This window comes from Notechis scutatus, chromosome 2, assembly GCF_049901735.1.
Source record: "Notechis scutatus isolate UNSWTSFEM ecotype Mainland chromosome 2, rNotScu1.2, whole genome shotgun sequence".
Classification (NCBI taxonomy): Eukaryota; Metazoa; Chordata; class Lepidosauria; order Squamata; family Elapidae; genus Notechis; species Notechis scutatus.
Genome location: NC_142010.1, coordinates 20,662,493 through 20,680,150, shown reverse-complemented (window position 1 = coordinate 20,680,150; position 17,658 = coordinate 20,662,493). Strand labels below are relative to the sequence as shown.

General features: G+C 44.8%; 1 protein-coding gene across 4 annotated transcripts; it reads right to left on the bottom strand.

Moving 5' to 3' along the window:
- Positions 1-13,977, bottom strand: LOC113429887 (zinc finger protein 197-like). 4 transcript variants are annotated; one of them, XM_087953661.1, is made up of 7 exons: positions 11,461-11,607; positions 11,264-11,357; positions 9,675-10,265; positions 6,338-6,464; positions 3,463-3,545; positions 2,650-2,776; positions 1-1,774 (listed from the first exon to the last, which is right to left on the bottom strand). In XM_087953661.1, the coding sequence occupies exons 3-7, from the start codon at positions 10,185-10,187 to the stop codon at positions 741-743; spliced, it is 1,884 nt and encodes a 627-aa protein (XP_087809787.1). In that variant the 5' UTR covers positions 10,188-10,265; positions 11,264-11,357; positions 11,461-11,607; the 3' UTR covers positions 1-740. The 4 variants fall into 4 exon arrangements, with proteins under 4 accessions (XP_087809787.1, XP_087809788.1, XP_087809789.1 ...); XM_087953662.1 differs by lacking the exons at positions 11,264-11,357; positions 11,461-11,607 and adding an exon at positions 13,590-13,977; XM_087953663.1 differs by lacking the exons at positions 11,264-11,357; positions 11,461-11,607 and adding an exon at positions 13,590-13,977 and having other exon boundaries at positions 9,675-10,228.
- Between the last annotated feature and the right edge of the window lie 3,681 nt (positions 13,978-17,658).

Below are 17,658 nucleotides of genomic sequence, written 5' to 3'. Positions count from 1 at the left end.
ACAAATCAAACTTACAATCATTAATCATAAGTTACAAACAACTGATAAATTGTAGGACACCAATAGGAGAAGATAATTGGAAAGATGAGAAAAATGAAAAAAGACAGTGCTGTGGAAATGAAGTGTGATGGCCTGGGGGAGGAAGGAGAAAACTATCTGGTTGTTTTGGTATGCAAAGCCCTATAGCAGCATTCTGAGGGGTGAAGATGAAATTGATTATGTCCAGGTTGTGAGGCCCCTATAAGTACTTTTTCAGCTCTCTTTCTGGTTCATGCAGCATACAGATCCTCAATGGAAGGCAGGCTGGTTGCGATGTTTTTCTGCAATCCTAACTGTCCGTTGAAGTCTGTACCTGTCCTGTTTGGTTGCCATGCCAAACCAGACAATTCATGAGGGACAAACGACAGACTCAATTAGTTGTAACTCTTCCAAGAACTTTCAGTTGATCTCATCCACCATCTTAAATCTTATAAAATGAAATGGAAAGATATATCCATCTATCTAATTTCTTAAGTGCCCATCTCCCTGATAGAGGGGTACGGTGCGATAATTCCTCGTTTTCCTTCCTTCAGCCATACCAGTTCATTTCAGCCCACGATCCACTTCCATGACATTTCCTTGTGTGAAAAAAGACAAATTCCTTTTGTGTCCAATCGCACTTGGCCAATAAACAGGATTTCTGTACAAGGATCATAACCTCAGAACTGGGGTCTCTGAAATTCTTTCCACAGTCCGTGCACTCATATAGTTTCTCCTGTGTGGATCTTTCTGTGGGAAGTTACAGAACAACTCTTTCTAAAGCTCTTTCCACATTCCACACAGTGGTACGGTTTCTCCCCCGTGTGGATCCTTTTATGAGAACTAAGGGAACTGCTTACAGCGAAGCTCTTTCCACAGTCCGTACATTTGTATGGCTTTTCCCCCGTGTGGGTCCTTTTATGGTATGTAAGGGAACTACTGATGCTAAAACTCTTCCCGCACTCCAGACATTGGTATGGCTTCTGTCCAGTGTGTATCCTTTTATGGGAAGTGAGGTAACTTGCATCACTGAAGCTCTTTCCGCACTCTAGGCACTGATACGGTTTCTCCCCTGTGTGGATCCTCTGATGGGAAGTAAGCCGGCTTTTGCGACAGAAGCGCTTCCCGCACTCCGTACATTGATAGGGTTTCTCCCCTCTGTGGCTTCTCCTGTGGGAACTCAGGTAACGGCTCTGACTGAAGCTCTTCCCACACTCCACGCATTGATAGGGTTTCTCTCCTCGGTGGATCCTTTCATGAGTCAAAAGCTGACTTTTCTGATGGAAACTCTTTCCGCAATCCATGCATTGATATGGATTCCCGCAGACCTGAATCTTTTGATGGTTACTTAGATGGCTACTCTGGCTGAAGCTCTCATCACATTCCACACCTTTATATAATTTTTCCCCAAACAATATATTTTGATTTAAAATAAGAGGAAAGGCCCATTCCCTATTTTCAGGTTGTGCCTCGACAGGATGCCTTCTGCAATTTCCACACAATCCTGATTCCTCCTTTAATATTTTTCCACACGCTGGACATATTCTGGTTTCTTGGTGATTTTTTTCAGCCAGGAGCACATTGTTATCTGCATGATGAAAAGCGAGGGCTTTCTCTGGCTCTCCGTTTAGCTGGTTTTCCTCAGGACTTCTGACTCCTTGTTGACATTGGAACATCCTTTCTCCAATTTCATTTTTGACTATTGGCAAGTTCTCTACCATCTCCTTCTTAGAGTCCTCTTTCTCCCACCATTCACCTGATTGAGACAAAAAGAAGAAACAAAGAGGTGAGTTTCATGAGATGCTCTAGCCCCAAGGTAAGGTACCCTCAGGGATCATGCTCCATTGTCACATCCTATATTTGAACATTACATGTAATTCTGAACTTATGAGCCATGGTGGCACAATGGTTAGAATGCAGTATTGCAGGCTAATTCTGTTGACTGCCAGTAGTTCGATTCTGACCGGCTCAAGGTCAAATGAGCGGGAGGGGCCAGCCAGTGGTGGAACTTGCCAGTTCACCGAACTGCGCTGAATCTTATAACCAACCAGTTCGCTTGAACCGGTGCGAACCGGCAACAGCTCCCTCTGAGCTTGACTCCCTCTTCTTTGTGGCAAACCTTCAAATATTGGAACATTACTATCATGTCAGCCCTAGTCTTTCTTTTCATTAAACTTAGACATATCTAATTCCAGCATGTTTTAGCCTCCAGTCCCCTAACCATCTTTGTTGCTCTTCTCTGCAATCTTTCTAGAGCCTCAAGATTATTTGATATCGTGGTGATCAAAACTGGATGCAGTATTTTATGTGTGGCCTTATCAAGGCATTATAAAGTGGTATTAACACTTCATGCGATGCATGAAATTTGGGCCTATTAGGGTTGCTGAATTCCAGAAAAATGGAAGGCACTCCCTACCCAAAAGAGAAACTCAATAAGGGGTGTGTGTGTGTGTGTTTGCTCCCTTCTATTGAGAAGAAACAGCATGAAGAGTTTTAGCTCTGCCTGCTTGATCTGGTGAGGGTCTCAATGCTGTTAAGGGCATTCACTGTAGGAAAGGAACAAACCACCATTTTCTCAGAAACGGGTAAGCTGATTATGTCTGACCAGAAAAGTAGAAAAAGAACTCTTACCTAGGCAGGTCACGTTCGTTGCATTTTCCAACATGATCTCCCTGTACAGCAATTTTTGGTCTGGATTCAGCAGGGCCCACTCCTCTTCCGAAAAGAATACAGCTATATCTTCAAATGACATACGATTCTGAAATGTAAAAAAAAAAGAAAAACCCATCCCTCTTAATGTAAAGTTCCAAGTTGAGGTTGTAGGTTGAAGATTACCTGTACCATCTGAAAATCGCCAAAGGTCACTCTGAGTGAGATGGGTGGTATCTAAGCTTGATAAATAAATACAAATAAATAATTATAGCTCCGAATTCATGCAGGAGGCCCTTTACCATTTCAGAGAAATGGTTGTCCAGTCTCTTCTTAAAAACCTCTAGCGATGGAGCTCCTATAAAATCTAAAGAAAAGCTATTCCACTAGTTAATTTTCCTCAGTGTTAAGGAAATTCCTCCTTAGTTCTAGATTGCTTCTCTCCTTGATTAACTTCCATTCTTTGCGTCTTGTCCTGCCCTCAGGTGCTGTGGAGAATAGCCTGACCCCCTCTTTTTTGTGACAGCCCCTGAAATATTGGAACATGGATATCATGTCACCCCCTAGTTTTTCTTTTCATTAAACTAGACACCGAATTTCTGCAACCGTTCTTTATATGTTTTAGCCTCCAGTTCCCTAATCATCTTCATTGCTCTTCTCTGCACTCTTTCCAGACTCTCAACATCTTTTTTTATATTGCAGTGATCAAAACTGGATTCAATATTCCAAGTTGTAGGTCTTACCAAGGCATTATAAAGTGGTACTAACACTTTACGTGAGCTTGATCCCTCCTACCTGAGTTGGAATGACCACAGCAGTTTCAGTTCCACCATAAAGCAGAGGCGTTTTTTCAATAATCTTCAGGGTTGCTCCATTCCCTGATAAGACAAAAATGGAGGAAGGCATTTTGAAAACATTCCTGCTGCATTCTCAAGCAAAATTATACAAAAAAAATAAATAAATAAAAGGAGCATTTTTTCCACATCAGTGAGACTTCAAGTAAGTAATATCAATAGCACCTAGACTTATGTACCATTTCATAGTGTTTTACAGCCCTCGCTAAGTGGGTTAAAGAGTCAGCATCTTGCCCCCAATAATCTTCCCCAACAGTTTTATGTTGCACATTGAACATCATGGGAAGCTAGGTAGATGGCAACTCATAAAATATTTCTATGATCTTTTGAGAGTTGCCAACAGAAAGGGAGGGCGGAGCAGTGTGGAAGCTTGGAAACCGAAAGTGTAGTTCATGAATAGTTTTCAAAGATAGTAACTAGGTGACTGGCGGGGGGGACGGAAACCAGGGTTAAGAGTGACAATGAATTATGTGCTATGGATGTGTCCCATTGGAGAATATGAATTATGATACACCCGGGGGGCAGGGGGGAAACCAGGGTCAAGGGTGACAGTGAATGATGTGTCTCAGAGTTGGCTACACCCAGGCAGTGCTGGACATTTAAACTCCCAATAAGTCTTTTTGAAGTTTTGGAAGTTTGGCTCTAGAATCAGGATTTAATTGGGGCAATTGCCGGAATCCTGACAGTAGAGCTGTACATGGTATAAATGACCCAAGGTCAAAAATATTAATTCCAAGTTCCATATTGGGGAGGGGGCCGATAGGGAACACCAGAGGGATAGTAAAAAATAATGACCTGGGTGTAATCTGTATCCACATAGGATCCAGGAGGAATGAGAACAAGGAAAACCTGTACTTTTAGTGTTTGAAGTTCAACAGCAGGTAAAAATAATGGCCATTTTTCACACTTGTGACCGTTGCAGTACCCCATGGTCATTAACCTTAGACTGTCTACTATTGACCTCACCCCTTTTTCTAAGAGGTCTGTAGGGGGCGTGCATAAATGCACCAACATGCCTACCGTCCCTGTCCTATTGTTTCTTTTATTTTTTTAATTTTTTTTATATATATCCGTGTATTCATAACTATGCTTTTACTTATACCTATTATCTTGTAAGCAATTGACAAAAATAAATAAATAAATAAATAAATAAATAAAAATGTGACCGAAATTCAGATGCTGGGAAACTGCCATGTATTTATGACATTCAACAGTGTCCTGAGATCATGCAACTTTCCAACAAGCAAAGCCAACGGGGAAGCCAGATCCCCTTAACAACCATGTTGCCAACTTAAGAACGGCAGTAATTCACTTCCCAACTGTCGCAAAGTTGCTTTTTCAAGAGGCAGCCGCAATTTTGGGACAACTATTACCTGGATGACTGAGCGTTTCCCATGGACACTTAACAACGGTGGCAAGGAAAGTCATAAAATGGGGCAAAACTCGCTTAACAACTGTCTTGCTTAGAAATGTAGGGTGCAACTGTGGTGTTAGCAATAGCACTACCAATAGCACTTAATACTTATCTACTGCTTCATAGTGCTTTAACAGCCCTCTCTAAGTGGTTTAGAGAGTCAACAACTTTGCCCCCAACAACCTGGGTCCTCATTTTACGCACCTCGGAAGGGTGGAAGGCTGAGTCAACCTTGAGCTGCTCAGGATTGAACTGCGGACAGTTGGCAGAATTAGCCTGCAATACTGCATTCTAACCACTGCGCCACCATCGCAATAAAGATGCATACACTGATCTGGGGATGCGAGACTGTGGCCAGAGGCCCAACCTCTCTGATTAACTGAGTAACAGGTGGTGAGGAGTGAAATAGAGAGGCTAAAGAGTTAGGCTTGGAGGTACTTTACTCTTCATGAGAGAGAAGGGCTCCTGTTAATTCACGAAAGGCCCGTGAAGATATGAAGAATTAAGGTTCCTTAAGTCTGGACTTAAGAGTCTACTGAAATAGAGATTTTAAGGTTGTATCTTGCATTCACTTTTTTCCCAGGACATCAAGGAATTGGGCAGCTGAGGAACAGTACGATTTCCATTAGACGGGACTTATACTCTTGCCTTATATTTGGAGCTGTGGTGGCGTGGTGGTTAGAAATTATTGCAGGCTAACTCTGCCCACAGCCAAGAGTTCGATCCTGGCTCCTCATTTTACCGACCTCTAAAGGATGGAAGGCTGAGTGAACCTTGAGCTGGTGAGGATTTTCCCAGGACTTCAAGGAAGTGGGCAGGTGCTGAACAGTACGATTTCCATTAGACGGGACTTACAATCCTGCCTTATCCAATTCATTTGGTGGCGTGGTGGTTCAATTTTTTTTCCAGACTAACTCTGCCCGCAGCCAGGAGTTCGATCCTCACCGGCTCAAGGTTGACTCAGCCATCCATCCTTCCGAGGTGGGTAAAATGAGGACCCAGATTGTTGGGGGCAATTGGCTGACTCTGTAAACCGCTTAGAGGGGGCTGTAAAGCACTATAAAGCGGTATATAAGTCCAAGTGCTATTGCTGTTGCTATTTGGGAGTTTGGTGGGAGTTGATTGGCTGGATCAGGGTGCTCAATGTCTCATTGGGAGAGATGATGTTACATGCCTTGAAAGGGGGCATCTCTGCCTGGGAATGCTAGCAGCTCAAAGGTGCCTTTGTTGGTTAAGGATTTGCTTATTGGGACCCTGGAGAAACATTGGACTAAGCTTACAAGCTGAACCAACGTGTTCATTCAATGAATAACATATGTTTCTTTTCAGTTGCACCCTGTTAGGGTTCCTTGTGGAGTACAGCAATATCAACATTTAACAAGTGAAGAACCTAATTTATTACCTTCGGATGTGATCTGAGCTGGATCCTCTTGGGAGATCCCTCCAAAGGCCAGTTCCTGAGAGGGAGATGCCACGTCTCTCTGTGCTCTGGGCTTTTTTGCACCCACTTCCATGAAGGGATCCTGAACCTGTCCAAAGAAAAAGAGGGAAGAGGATTTTAAGGTCTACTACAACCAGGTTCTCTCTAAAAAGAGAGGGCTTCTCACATATAGGTAGAATAGAACAACATTGGAAGGGACCTTGGAGTCCAACCCCTGCTCAGGCAGGAAACCGTGCACCATTTCAGACAAACGGTTATAAAACCTCTCCTTAAAAACTTCCAGTGTTGGAGCATTCACAAATTCCAGAGGCAAGTTTTCCCTCTGGTTAATTGTTTTCATTGTCAGGAAATTTCTCCTTAGTTCTAAGTTGCTTCTCTCCTTGATTTGTTTCCACGCATTGCTTCTTGTCCTACCCTCGGGTGCTTTGGAGAATAGCCTGACTCCCTCTTCTTTGCGGCAGCCCGTGAGATATTGGAACACTGCTACCATGTCTCCCCTAATTCCTTCTCTTCACTAGACAAGACATACCCAGTTCCTGCAAGCATTTTCTATATGTTTCAGCCTTCCGTCCCCTAATCGTCTTTGTTGCTCTTCTTGGCACTCTTTCTACCTCACGGCGATCAAAACTGGATGTCGTATACCAAGTGTGGCTTTTCCAAGGCATTATAAAGTGGTATTAAGTAGTTGTCCGTGACTTACAATGACAATTGAGCTCAAAATTCCCATGGCTAATCGAGATGTCCGCTAAGTGAGTTTTGCTCCATTTCACGATGTTTCTCGCCAGAGTTGTTAAGTGAATCACTGCAGTTGTTAACTTAGTGATCTGTTTGTTAAATGAATCTGGCTTCCCCACTGAACTTGGCTTGTCGGAAGTTCGCGAAAAGAGATGACAGAATCCTAGGACACCATAACCGTCATAAATTGGAGCCAGTGACCGAGCATCTGAATTTTGATCACCTGACCTGGCAATGCAACAATGGTCGTAAGTGTGAAAAATGATCAAGTCACTTTTCCCCAGCGTGCTGTTATAGCTATGAACGATCACTAAACGAAAGGTTGTAAGTCAAGGATTTCTACCCTGGGAAATCAGTAGGAAGGGCCACTAAGAATAAACTCAACGATGGAAGGATTTTTAGTAATTATAAGAAAAATCTTATTGGTTCCCAGAGTTACTGTCAGGGCTCCAACAAATCCACCCTCATTCAAACCAAAATTCTCTATCCACATCTCAGGGAAAAGTAAATTAGTTTATTAGGAGTGGCCATGTTGGCGCGTGGCTGGGTGTAGCCGATACTGAATTACATCATACATTTCCCCCTTGATCCTGGTCTTTCCCCCACCCCCTGGATGTGACTTCTCCAATGGGACACATCCATCTCCAAGAGTCATCCATCATGCTCTCCAATAACCTTCTTATGCTCTGACAACTTTGGGCTGCCAAAGTGATTATCTAGGCATTTCAGGAATGCCTTGTTTTCCCCCACTCCAGTGGTGGTATTCAACCGGTTCGCACCGGATCAGGCGAACCGGTAGCAAGAATTTGGTGTGGGTCGTCGAACCGGTAGTAAGTTCTGGCTGGTCACGCTCATGATCTGGTTGCCCTCCCGCACAATGCTCACTTACCCGCCACTTGACATTCGCCTAAGGTATTTCTTTTTTCTCCCCCTCCCGACAAACAGCTGTGTATAGATCAGCTGTGCCGGGATTCCCCTTGCTGAGGCCCAGGAAAGCAAAAAATGAAGGGAGGAGCTTAGCCCCCTCTCCATTTTTTTGCCTTCCAGAGCCCCAGAGGAGGCTTAGGGGAACAAAAACGCCTCCCCAGAGGCTTCTTTGAGGCTAGGAAGCTCTCAAAATGGAGCTTGGAGTGGTGCTGCGCACCCTTCCCATGCTCTATTTTTTTCCTTCCTGAGCCTCCGAAGAGCTTTAGGGGAGCAAAAAGCCACCCCCCCTCCCCGAGGCTCCTTTGAGGTTAGGAAGCTCCCAATCTGTGCGATGTGGTCGGATCCAGCTCGCAGGGCCGTCCTGGAAAATGTAAGGGGCCGTCCTGCATCGCTTCAGACCAGCCTTCCCAATGGGAAGAGGAAACATGCCAGCAGTTTGGGGAGTGGGGTCAAGCTGGCCACACCCACCCAGTCAGCCACACTCAGCTATCCCTGCCTACCCAGTTGGCCACATCCACCCAGTCACCCCCTTCCCCACCCCCAAGGTCAACCATAGCCCTGAGGCGGCCCTCAATGAAATTGAGTTTGACACTCCTGCAAGAGAGCTTAGACTTACCGTATTTTTTTGCTCTCTAAGACACACTTCAACATATAGACTTGAAGCCAGAGATCTTTTTATTGGGTATCTTGCCAGAAGGATACAGTAGAGAATTGTCATATTTGATTATTAATATTTTTAACAGCAGCTAGAATTGTCTTTGCTCAAAATTGGAAAAGTGAAAAAAACCTCGATAGAAGAGGTGATAAAAAAATAATAATGGAATGTGCAGTAATGAGTAGACTGACATTGACAATTAGAGCAAGAAGAAAAATAATATTATAAAATACAAATTTACATAATATGAATTTTAATTTAAGGTTAGGAGAGAAAGATTGTTAATATTGTGCACAAGAGATATGTAGCAACCGACACACACTGTGCAATGGAAAGATGGTTTTATTTGATGTTTTGTGTTTGTGTTTGTCTGTTTGTTGTCAAAATAAAAAATTCTTTTTTTAAAAAAAAAATACACTTCCCCCTCCAAAAAAGTGGGTGGAAATGCCCATGCGTCTTACGGAGCTAATACTGCCGGGGGGAGGGGGGAGAAGGGGAGGGTTTGGTGCAACAGCTGCATTCTCTATCGATACCTCTCAACCCCGTCAGGGACCTTGGAGCTGATTGGCAGTTGGATCAGCCTCCCGAAATACCACCAATCAGCTGTTCCAGGCAGGAGCGAACGGTGGAGACAATCCCTGCTGCCTAGAACAACTGATCAGTGGCTGCATTTGTTTTTCTTGATTTCCTCCCCAAAATCTAGGTGCGTCTTACGTTCCGGAGCATCTTATAGTGCAAAAAAATACAGTATATACCTCTTCACAGGACTTTTACAGCCCTCTCTAAGTGGTTTACAGAGTCAGCATCTTGCCCCTCAACAATATGGGTCCTCATTTGACCGGTCTCAGAAGGATGGAAGGCTGAGTCAACCTTCATAACGGTCGTAAGTCATTTTTTTCAATGCTGTTGTAACTTTGGATGGTCACTAAGTGAACTGTTGCTAAGTCAAGGATTAGCTACACAATGATTTTTTTGTCTCACCTGCATTTCTGCCAGCTTCTTCTCCTCCGCCTGGCTCAGGAGGAAGCCTTCCGCGAGGGCCACCGCCTGGGAACTGGTCTCTGCTCCACACTCCCGCACCCACCTCTCCATCTCTGGGGGCAGGATGGCCAGGAACTGCTCCAGGACCACCAAGTCCAACATCTGAGTTTTTGTGTGTTTCTCTGGCTTCAGCCATCGATGATAAAGACGGTATAACCGACTGCAAAGTTCTCGGGGTGCCTCAGTTTCTTCGTAGTACTCCTGGCAAAGTTGATGTCTTCCAGCCCATCTGGCGGTTCTTCCTTCCAGGATGTTGTCCTTCCTCGTTCTTCTCCAGAACCTCTCAGTAGACGCATGCAAGGCAACACGGGATCCATTTCCTTCTGGGTCTCGTGAGGCAGTTTTTGGGGTGTACCGAGAGGCTGGTTCACACCCGTCCAAAGTCTGTCCTGCATTTGCAAAAGGACTTTCAGTCAAAGGAGCAGAATGGCAAGAAGAGGCACCATGAGCCATTTTGGGAGATGTGGGACTTTGAGCCTCCAACGATAAGAATCCTTCCAGACAAAAATAAAAATGTTTTCAGTTTTCAAGCTAAGGAAAGGGAACACAAGGAAAGAAAAAGTGAGAAAAAGAGAGAGCTGCCTCTGTAGGTTGTCCTTGTCCTAAAACAGGGGTCGCCAATTTTTTGGATCTCAGGGACCACCAAACTCATACTTTTAAATCCCGAGGACCACTAATACAATTTTTAAAAAAAGCTAATATATTTAATATAATTTTTTGTTAATTATAAATTTTATATGTGTGTGTGTGTGTATCTTTGGTTATTCGGGTTTTCTCCCACGTAAAATTGGAAGTATCTAGGCGATGTTTCGATGAAGTCTCATTCATCATCTTCAGGCTTGTGTCTTCGGCTTTGTGCTTCTCGGAGTAATGTGAGCTTACAAATACCCACGAAAACCTCAGAAAACAAATACACACACACACACACACACACACACTTACTTATTTAATTATAACAAAAATGTAAATGCTTAATTATAACAAAATAAAACGTTCTGGGCTGGAAGCCTTCCTCCACCTGGCACCTTCCAAACAGACAGAAGAGCGGGTGGTGTGTGTGTGTGTGTGTGTGTGTGTGTGTGAGCTGAGGGACCTCGGGGCAACTGCCGCTGGGAGAAGCAGAGGCAAAAAGGGGGCTTTGCTCTCCTTGAGGGGCAGCACCCCTTGGCCACCACTCCAGGGGCTTCTCAGCAGGCATCTGCCTGCTGAAGGACTGCTGTCCTTATTGATTAATTGGGGAAAGGGAGGGGGAGAAAGTGGGAGCTCCTTTCAGATCGGGGGAGGGGGGGCAGGATTGAGAGGCTCAGATCTGCAGCTGAGGAAAAGCTGGGGGGGGGGGTGTTCTTCCAGCCTCACCTGGAGACAGGCAAGGAAAGCTGTCCCTGGGGGCACTTCGCTGCCAAACCCAGCCATAGCAAGTGATTATTTGGGGGCGGGGGAGGGGAGAGAGAGAGAAAGAGAGAGAGAGAGAGAAAGAGAAAGCATCTCTAGCATTACCCGGGGAGGAAAGGAGGTGAAATAAAACTCACTCTTTCACTGAGACGTACAAAACGCCAATCTACCCTGTTCCAGGAGTTCTTCGAAATCATCAAACTTGCAGTTCCTGTGCCTCCTGTGGGGATGCTGCAATGGTCGTAAGTGGGGAAAATGTTCACAATTCACTTTTTTTCAGGGCTATTGTAACTATGAACAGTCACTAAACTAATGGTTGTAATTCGAGGACTACCTGTATTTCTTATGGCAAACAAAGCCATTGTGCCGGAGAGTCTTTCTTTACTTCAACACCCAGGTAACTTTGCAAAGGGCAGATAATTCCCAGATCTTCCAAGCTGGAGATGCCTCAGCTCAGGGCCAAGGAGGGGAAAGAAGGGAGAAAGAGCTTGCACAGAACAGAACTGTTTATTTACAAAGTAGCTGATAACCCGGCGTTGCCCGGCTATTTATTTATTCTAATCCTCTATTAGACAGGAAAAGCCCTGATTTCGGTGACAATCCAGAACAAATGTTATTTCTAATGTTGGAATTTTCCCCGGAGAGAGGGGGGGGGAGAGGGAGAGAGAGCCCCCTTGTGGAGTACTCTGAAGCCATTACCATGGCAACTCCACAGCACTGTGCAGTAGAAGCCATTTTAAGGCAGTACGGTAGAAGCCATTTTAGGGCACAACAGGCTGTATTTTAAGAGAACACAAGAATACACACACCCCCAGGGGGTGTTAGGGGTGTCTTACCCCCCCCCCCCAGTATTTGTTTCCAGAGAGTTAAGTCATCTATGTACCAAGTGTGGTTGGAAATTGCCCAAGGCGGTCCAGAATTATGCTGGAACACACACACACGCACACACCAAATAATTAAAAATTATGTATGTATGTAAAAGTAGAAACTGACATGCTGCAATCTCCAGAACTTAAAATTACATTTAATGTACTTACTGAGCTTTCATCAGCCTCTGCTGACATAGTCAGAGTATTAAGCTACCATTACAGAGATGTTTGCCTTTATATAACATTAACCAATTTAGCCCTCGCAAGTGTGATAGGCCCTTTCAACTGCCTCCCATCCATAATTAGTTCTGCTGTGTTTACCTCCATCATGTTGGTCAAAGGAAGCTTATCTCTTGTTATTGTTTCCTCCTGTGCCTGACCCAGTCTGGAATGTTTATCTCTAGGAGGTGAGGTTAACAGCTAGCTATCATAATTTGTTGTTTTGCTTGAGACCAAGTTCCTCTGTATTTGGACAGGCCTGGCTATGCCTTCGTAGGGTGAGTCCACATGCCCAAAGATGGGGGGGGGTGTTGCCCAATGGGAGCAGGGACAGAGATACACACATATACATATAATTATACATACAGTACTGCAAGCTACTTCTGCAGCCAGCTGCCTAGAGTTTGGCAGTTCAAATCCCACCAGGCTCAAGGTTGACTCAGCCTTCTGAGGTGGGTAAAATGAGGACCCAGATTGTTGGGGGCAATATGCCGACTCTGTAAACCACTTAGAGACGGCTGTAAAAGCAATGTAAAGTGGTATATAAGTGGAATTGCTATTGCTGTATAGTTTCTGCTGAGGGTAGATCCTTTTATGAGAAGATGACCATTCTGAGCAAAGCTCTTTCCACAATTCCCTGAAGTGCTATTGCTATAGATACATATACATATACACACACATATATAAAACATAATATGTAATACAATATAATATAAAAATAATAACATAATATAATAATAATAATAATAATAATAATAATAATAATAATAATAATAATAATAATAATAATAATAATAATAATAATAATAATAATAATAATAATATAGAAGATAACTTTTTCCTCCAGCAACCCCACCCCAAAATATCCTCTGGGTTTTTCTCCAGCACTCCCAGCACCCCAAAACGAAGGCATTGGATAGGAAAAACCATGGACAGCCACTTCTGGCGGGGGTGCGGGTTGTCTTCCTTCCTGCAGGCCAGGCTCCCCCCACCACCACTCGCCAGCCAGGACCCCTCCCTCCCCAGGGTGGGAAAGGGGGTCATGGGGTGGAGCGGGGGATAGAGGGGGAGCAGTCCCAAGATTGCACATTGGGGGGGGGGGCATTGGACGCTTCCTCCTTCCAGGGAGGCCAGCGATGAAAGGGCTTTGGAAGCCCCGCGGGGCGTCTGCCAAGAGGGCCCCGCCTCCTAGGGGTCTGCTCTGCAAGGGGGGAAAGGCGACCCTGAGCTGAACCGGACGGAGCTCTGCCTGGCTCTCCTCCCTTCCCCCCAGCCTTTTATTCTTGGGGGGGCATAAAAGCATCCAAATCTAAAAGACCCCCAACCTTAAAGAGGAGGAGGAGGGGAAGGAGGATCCGGAGAAGAATCACCTCACCTGGAACCCTCAATGGGTTGCAAGGGATCCTCCGGCGGCCCCCGTTCCAGGCTCCTCCCACCCCGCCCGGGATTCCAAGCTCCGCCCGCTTCGCAACGGCTCTGCTTCCACCGTTGGAGAGCTGGTTCGCGCCTGCGCACTCTTCTGCAGGCAATCTAAAGGGTTAAAGTACAATCCCAGCTCCAAAGGCTCCTCCCATTCGACCAGGGATTCCAAAGCTCCACCCACCACACCTGGAGAAGAACGCGCGCTCCGCCTTTCCTCTCGCAGCTCCGCTCTCGCCACTAAGGGTTGGGGAGTACGTTTGCGCCTGCGCATTCTTCTGGGGACGTAACAAGCCTTAGCGTCCCCAGAGTCAGGCTCCTCCCACGCACACCAGTATCTACGAGGTCACCGCCCCACCGACCTGGGAAAGGACGCCCTCTTCCCACTTAGGGGGTTAGAGAGCAGGTTCGCGCCTGCGCATTCTTTTGCAGGCAATAGAAGGGTTAAAGAGAAAAAAGAGGGGCCTAGAGGGGCCTCTTGAGTGGTGGGCCCATCCCTCGCGGTGGAAAGCGTAGCACTTGCCCGCTGGTTAGCGCCACCTGGTGGATCCCGCCCGCCAGTTGCGCCAAGAGAGCGACTCGCTGTCCCGTTTTATTTGCACCCAGTCCGCGATCCGTTCAGTTTCAGATCCCGAAATCGGGCCTCGCTCTAGTTTTGCGTTTGCGGTCGGTGGGCAAAAGGGATCCCTCGGGGCTGCCAGCGTGGAAGATGGTCCTCAGGGCGCTCTCCCATAACGTTTCTTTTTAAAATGGTCTTTTCTTCCCTTGGACTGTTTTTTCATTGGGTTTTCTTGGTGGGTTTTTTGGGGGTGTTGCAGGTCCAGCTCCCCAGTTTTTGCAAGGCTGACAAAATCCCAGACCTCCTAGTTGAGTTCAGCCAGGGAGTCCTCGACTTATGTCCACTGTTTTGTGGCCCAAATTTTCTGCCGCTACGGTTGTTAAGTGAATTTTCCCCTATCTTGCGACCTTTCTTCCATAGTTGTTAAGTGAATCACTACAATTGTTCAGTGAGTAACCCCGGCTGTTAAATGAATCTGGCTTTTCCCGTTGATTTTGCCGGTCAGGAGGTGCAAAAGGGGGATCGCGTGGCCCCAGGACACGGCAGCCATCATAAATATGAGTCACTTGCCCAGCGTCTGAATTCTGATCCCGTGACCCTGGGGATCATGAGTGCGAAAAATGGCCATAAGTCACTTTTTTTTCAGAGCCGTTAACTTTTGGTCACTAAATGAACTGCTGTTAAGTTGAGGACTACCTGCCCACGTTCTCACATAGACGCACCTTTATACTCCTGGCACAATAAACACAAACACAAATACATCACAAGTTTACCACAGGAAATGGCAATAAATATTCCTTTACAAATTTTAAAAGTTTGTTTCTTCCTCTTTTTGCACTCCTCCAAAGGCCGTTAGAGGTACGGTTATGATTTCATCACAAGGGAGAATTCCTGCTCTCTAAGAAAATATATTGAACCTTACGATTCTTGACTCTTGATGAATGTATCTTTTCTTTTATGTACACCGAGAGTATTTGCACCAAGACAAATTCCTTGTATGTGCAATCACACTTGGCCAATAAAAGAATTCTATTCTATTCCATTTACATTTCTATTCTATTTCTATTCTATTCTATTCCCTATTTTATTCTATTCCCTATTCCCTTCTATTCTATTCCATTCCATTCTATTTTATTTCCTATTCCTGTTTCTATTCTATTCTATTTCCTATTCTGTCCTGTCCTATACCCTTTTCCATTCCATTCTATTCTATTTTCTATGATTTGATTGCTTATTGTACCCTATGACTATTATTAAGCGTTGTACCTGATGATTCTTGATTCTTGATGAATGTATCTTTTCTTTTATGTGCACTAAGAGCATTTGCAGCAAGACAAATTCCTGGTGTGTCCAATCACACTTGGCCAATAAACAATTCAATTCAATTCTATTCTATTCTAATTTCAATCCAATATTTCTATTCTATGCTATTCTGTCCTGTCCTGTCCTGTTCTATTCTATTCCATTCCATTTCATTCCAATATTTCTACTCTATTCTATTCTATTCTATTCTACTCTACTCTACTCTACTCTACTCTACTCTACTCTACTCTACTCTACTCTACTCTACTGTATTCTATTCTGTGCTGTGCTGTTCTGTTCTGTTCTATTCTATTTCATTCCAATATTTCTATTCTATGCTATTCTGTCCTGTCCTGTCCTGTTCTATTCTATTCCATTCCATTTCATTCCAATATTTCTATTCTATTCTATTCTATTCTATTCTATTCTATTCTATTCTATTCTATTCTATTCTATTCTATTCTATTCTATTCTATTACATTCTATTCTATTCTATTCTATTCTACTCTACTCTACTGTATTCTACTCTATTCTATTCTGTGCTGTGCTGTGCTGTGCTGTGCTGTTCTGTTCTGTTCTATTCTATTTCATTCCAATATTTCTATTCTATGCTATTCTGTCCTGTCCTGTTGTTCTATTCCATTCTATTCCATTCCAATATTTCTATTCTATTCTATTCTATTCTATTCTATTCTATTCTATTCTATTCTATTCTATTCTATTCTATTCTATTCTATTCTACTCTACTCTACTCTACTCTACTCTACTCTACTCTATTCTAAAAAAGTGTGTGAGTCTATTGGTAAAATCATGAGACAAAAATAAAAAATGGTTGTAAGAACTCGGTTTGGCTAGTCTGGAGGAAAGAAGGACCCTAAGGGGAACACGAGAGCAGTGTTCCAGTATTTGAGGGTGTGAGATTTAAAAACATTCCAAATCTTATTTTATGCTCACTAATTTGACAGACAACTCTGATGTACAAACATAGAAAGTTTATTAAAAATGCATTTGCAAAGGCAGGCCTTCCCAGAGTGGATTGAGATCATGAAGCGCAAAATCCAATATTCAAACCATACATTTTATATCCTCTACACCAGTGGTCCCCAACCTTTTTTATGCCGCGGCCCGGTACCGGCATCAGCTGGGCGCCGCCATCTTGTTTTGATGAAAAAGTGCTTCCGGTGAGCTCACCGGAAGCACTTTTTCATCAAAACAAGATGGCAGCGCCCAGCAAACCAGCGGCCCGGTAGGATTTGTTCCACGGACCGGTACCGGTCCGTGGACCGGTGGTTGGGGACCCCTGCTCTACACAATGCACGCCACGCCTAAGAAGCCCTCCCCACTCCCCTCACTATCATTACGTCATACTATAACCGTGATGGCGAACCTATGGCACGCGTGTCAGAGGTGGCACGCAGAGCCCTCTCTGCGGGCACACGAGCCATCACCCCAACTCAGCTCTGCCCCGCACGTATGCGCGCCTCCTGCTGGCCAGGAGGGGCCTTTGCCGTGCATGTGTGGGGGCAGAGCGTATCTGGGAGATGCATGCACATGCGCGGGGACAGGATGCATGTGCAGGGATGCATGGGGGTGGGGTACATGCGCAGAGGGTGTGCATGCATGTGTGGAGGGTGGGGTGCATGCACAGGGATGCGCACACATTGCATTTGGGGGTTTTGCGCGCATGCAGACGTACTTTGTGCACTCGGTGCTGAAAACGCTAGCTTTCACTGCCCTATACTATTTGAAACAGGAGTCCAGTCTTTTCTTAAAAACCTCCAGTGATGAAACACCCACAACTTCTGAAGGCAAGCTGTTCCACTGGTTAAATGTTCTCAGTTTGGAAAAATCTCCTTAATTCCAGGTTGCTTCTCTCCTTAATTACTTTCCATGCATTATTTCTTGTCTTCCTTTCTGGTGATTTGAAAAATAAGTGGAACCCCTCTTCTTTGTGGCAACCCCTCAAATACTGAAACGCTGCTACCATGTCCACCCCTAGTCCTTCTTTTCTCTAGACTAGCCATACCCAATTCCTGCAACCATTCTTCGGTATGTTTTAGGCTTCAGGCCTTCAGTCATCCTAGATCAGTGGTGGCTAATCTTTTTGGGCTCCTGTGCCAAAAATTGTACATGCACTTGCGCACGCGCGTGCCAGCGCCCCCCC

Coding starts and splice junctions, on each gene's coding strand:
- LOC113429887 (XM_087953660.1), bottom strand. CDS start 11,488: ATGGCTTTGTTTGCCATAAGAAATACAG. Junction 2,777..3,462: donor CTGTGGTCATTCCAACTCAG/GTAGGAGGGATC, acceptor TTTACATTTCAG/AATCGTATGTCATTTGAAGA. Junction 1,775..2,649: donor AACGAACGTGACCTGCCTAG/GTAAGAGTTCTT, acceptor TGTCTCAATCAG/GTGAATGGTGGGAGAAAGAG.